At 39.8% G+C, this 2,920-nt stretch overlaps 1 protein-coding gene across 1 annotated transcript in view; it reads right to left on the bottom strand.

Annotated features, from left to right (window-relative positions):
* Positions 1-2,390: 2,390 nt before the first annotated feature.
* Positions 2,391-2,920, bottom strand: part of LOC104402454 (loricrin-like) — a gene marked incomplete at both ends in the record, with an annotated part of 25,960 nt that continues 25,430 nt past the window's right edge. The window contains 2 exons of the mRNA XM_010010337.1: positions 2,391-2,423; positions 2,769-2,804. Of these exons, the coding sequence (XP_010008639.1) occupies positions 2,391-2,423; positions 2,769-2,804 (69 nt within the window). The remainder of the gene's footprint in view (positions 2,424-2,768; positions 2,805-2,920) is intronic.

The raw sequence follows: 2,920 nt of genomic DNA, 5'->3' as shown, positions 1-2,920 counted from the left end.
AATGGTGAATTCAAATTGTCACTTGAGAGATAAGAAGTAAAAAACCTGAAATGCTGATCTGTGCGGCGTCTTTAAATTGGAGTTTATTCACGTCACTCCATTTCATTTACTGGGAAAGAGACCCTGTTTTCAGGTATTTACTGAGAGTAAAAGGGCTCTGAGAAAGTGCCTGGCAGCAGGTACACTGCATCCTACTTTTCATTGGCTAAATAGCAAGTAGGAAGAAGATCTTGAGAGCAAAGAAACATTGCTTGCCTGTCCGCCGTACTGGCTGTTCCCAGAGTAGGATGAACCCTGTAAGAAGCGAGAAACGTTTGGAAATGATGTTTTTAAATACCACTTGGCATCAGAAACCTGGACCTCATCTAAACAACACTCATGGCACTCATTGACTGGAAGAATATTACAGTTATTAATGCAGTGGCTGCTTCTCTGCACATCAGGTTAGTGGTGTATGCAATGAGATGAAGCCCATATTATTCTCCAGTGTTGAAAATTTTCAAGTTAAGAAAGCTTCTATAGCTACACAGTGAAATCTTGGCTCTGGTAGAAAGATGTAACTGCAATGTCAACAGGGATTAAATAAAAGCCACATGCACTCTCTGGAATTATTGTCCCTACCTCCGTGACTAAACTGAACTCAATATTCAATGGCTCTGGGCAACTGTGGCAGCTGAGGCACGTTTATCCCCGAGGAACTAATCTGTGCAAATGTTAAAGACAAGTTGCCTACCTGTCTACCATGGTAATTGTTTCCTGCATAAAAGCCCTGTATTCAAGAAAAATAGCAATTTTTACTCTGAATTGAATACAATGTCATGCAGAGGAAAACCAAGAGAACATATTGACCTATTGCAGTGATCAAGTCATCTGCACTGATAACTTTTCTATTTGGTCAATTAAAGAAGTAAAGGATTTAGTGTTAGTTCATCCTCATTTCTTCAGGTTATTTGCTTGCAAAGAGAAGTAAACTGATAATTTACATGTTTTCAGCACTTCAGATTCTCAGAAGTGGCATATATCCCATTACTGGTGTATTTATGCTTGATTTCATAAACTGAGAAAGAGAAGTAGCCATCTAAGCAATTTTGACTATTCTGAGACAACAGATAACTGAACCTTCCCTTAAAAATAAATTAGCTGAATTTCAGCAAAAGAGGGGATGGGGAAGGGTCCTTGTTTTTGTGTGTGTGTTTTTGTTTTAAGTATTTACGCAAGTACAGGCAATATACTCACTCATTAGACAGGAAAATGGAAACAAAAAGCTTTAACTTTTTAAATGTATTGCTCTGCTCCCACTTGGAAGCATTTTGGACCAAAATCTGAGTGTTACTAGTTCAATCAGAACAGGTAATAACCATCTTAAGAAGAGCACTATTACACACACACATGTCCAAACATCAGCAGATGCACTGTGAGACACTTGGGAAACAGATTCTTAGCAAAGTTCCAGGCATCTGTTACAAACCAAAAGAAATTAAAGTTTTGAAGCAGTTTTTCATGTCCAAATATTTTACAGAGTTAGCTCTAATTTTAGTATTAATACAGATACCAGGAATATTACTACTTTTTTAATCCAGGGTGGGGAAAGGGTAATTATTTCCATGTATTTCCTTGAAAACAGAAGTGTGTCTGGGTGGCTACTTTTGAGAACAGTTGCAAGTCGCTTTGTGCTTTTGTTCTTAGCAGGTTCAGAATCCCTCATTTTAGCACAATGTGAAAACAACTTCCATCATACATACAAATTCACAGCCAGAATGATTTCAAGCAATGCAGTTCCTTGGGAATTACATACCATGATCAATATAGAAGACCAAAGAGTACTTACTGTACTTCCACCAGGGCACACACATCCGCCCTGCATAAAAAACAGCCAAACTTATTTTCCTGAGTCTATGACTGGAGGAAGCCTCTGAATTAGTAAATCAAGCTCACATTCTGCTACTGCAAGAAAACAGACTCCAAAATCCTGCTCGTAGACTCACCAAGCTCCATTTAAAAAGGAGTTTCTTTCTTCACCATCCTTTCAGGCTACCTCTTTACCTACTGATCCAAGTTTTAAATATAGTCTTCTAATTTCTCATTTAAAACTTGCAGTGAAATCCTCACCCACCAAAAGAGTAAGAGGCCAGAGCAACTGGAATATACCTCTTTCATGCTACAGATGTTACAGCAAACACACACATTACTACTTCTCACTCTACCGGGTGAGAAAACTAACTGAGAAGTGGCCAGGAGCACACCATTCAGTGTCTCACTTTCCACATTCATCTGCATGAAATGGGCAAGGACAGTGTTGGCAGAACACAGTTCTTGTGTGGGAAGGAGAGTCAAAGTAAGCTGTGAGTGCCTGCCCCGAGCACAACTGGTGTGGAGAAAGGGAAGCATACCTGTCCGCTGTACTGGCTGCCTCCTGAAGAACCCTGGAAGAAGGAATAACTGATTATTTCTGTGTTACTGAGTAACATTCTCACTTGTTCTCTGCGCTCCTTAGACTTTCAGATTGCTTCTGTTTAAACATAACAACAAAACGGGCTTCTCAGAACCACAGGTTGTTTAAGGAAGTGTTCCCATGCAGTCAAACACACCCCGGCATCATTGGCTCCTTCCATGATCTGCTCTAGCAGACAGACCCATACTTGGCAGTCCTCAGTTTGGTTTCAAGCTATTCTTTCTCAAAATGTTCCTGGTTTTGCAAAAACCACAGGTCAGTTTTCCTAATGAACTGTGTCCTGAAACTGCAAATACTATGGAAGAAGAAGTTTTACCTGTCCACCATACTGGCTGCTTCCTGACGAAGCTCCCTACAAAAATGAGAAAGAACTTACATTTGGTGCACATTCTATAACTTATGTATACAACCTGTCATGGAAAACCACACTTTTATTTTCTCCTATGGATTTAAGCATCACAGGAATGC

This window comes from Nestor notabilis, unplaced genomic scaffold (assembly GCF_000696875.1).
Source record: "Nestor notabilis isolate BGI_N333 unplaced genomic scaffold, ASM69687v1 scaffold9922, whole genome shotgun sequence".
Lineage (NCBI taxonomy): Eukaryota > Metazoa > Chordata > Aves > Psittaciformes > Psittacidae > Nestor > Nestor notabilis.
Note: the sequence above shows the minus strand (reverse complement) of the source record. Positions and strands in the feature narration are given on the sequence as shown.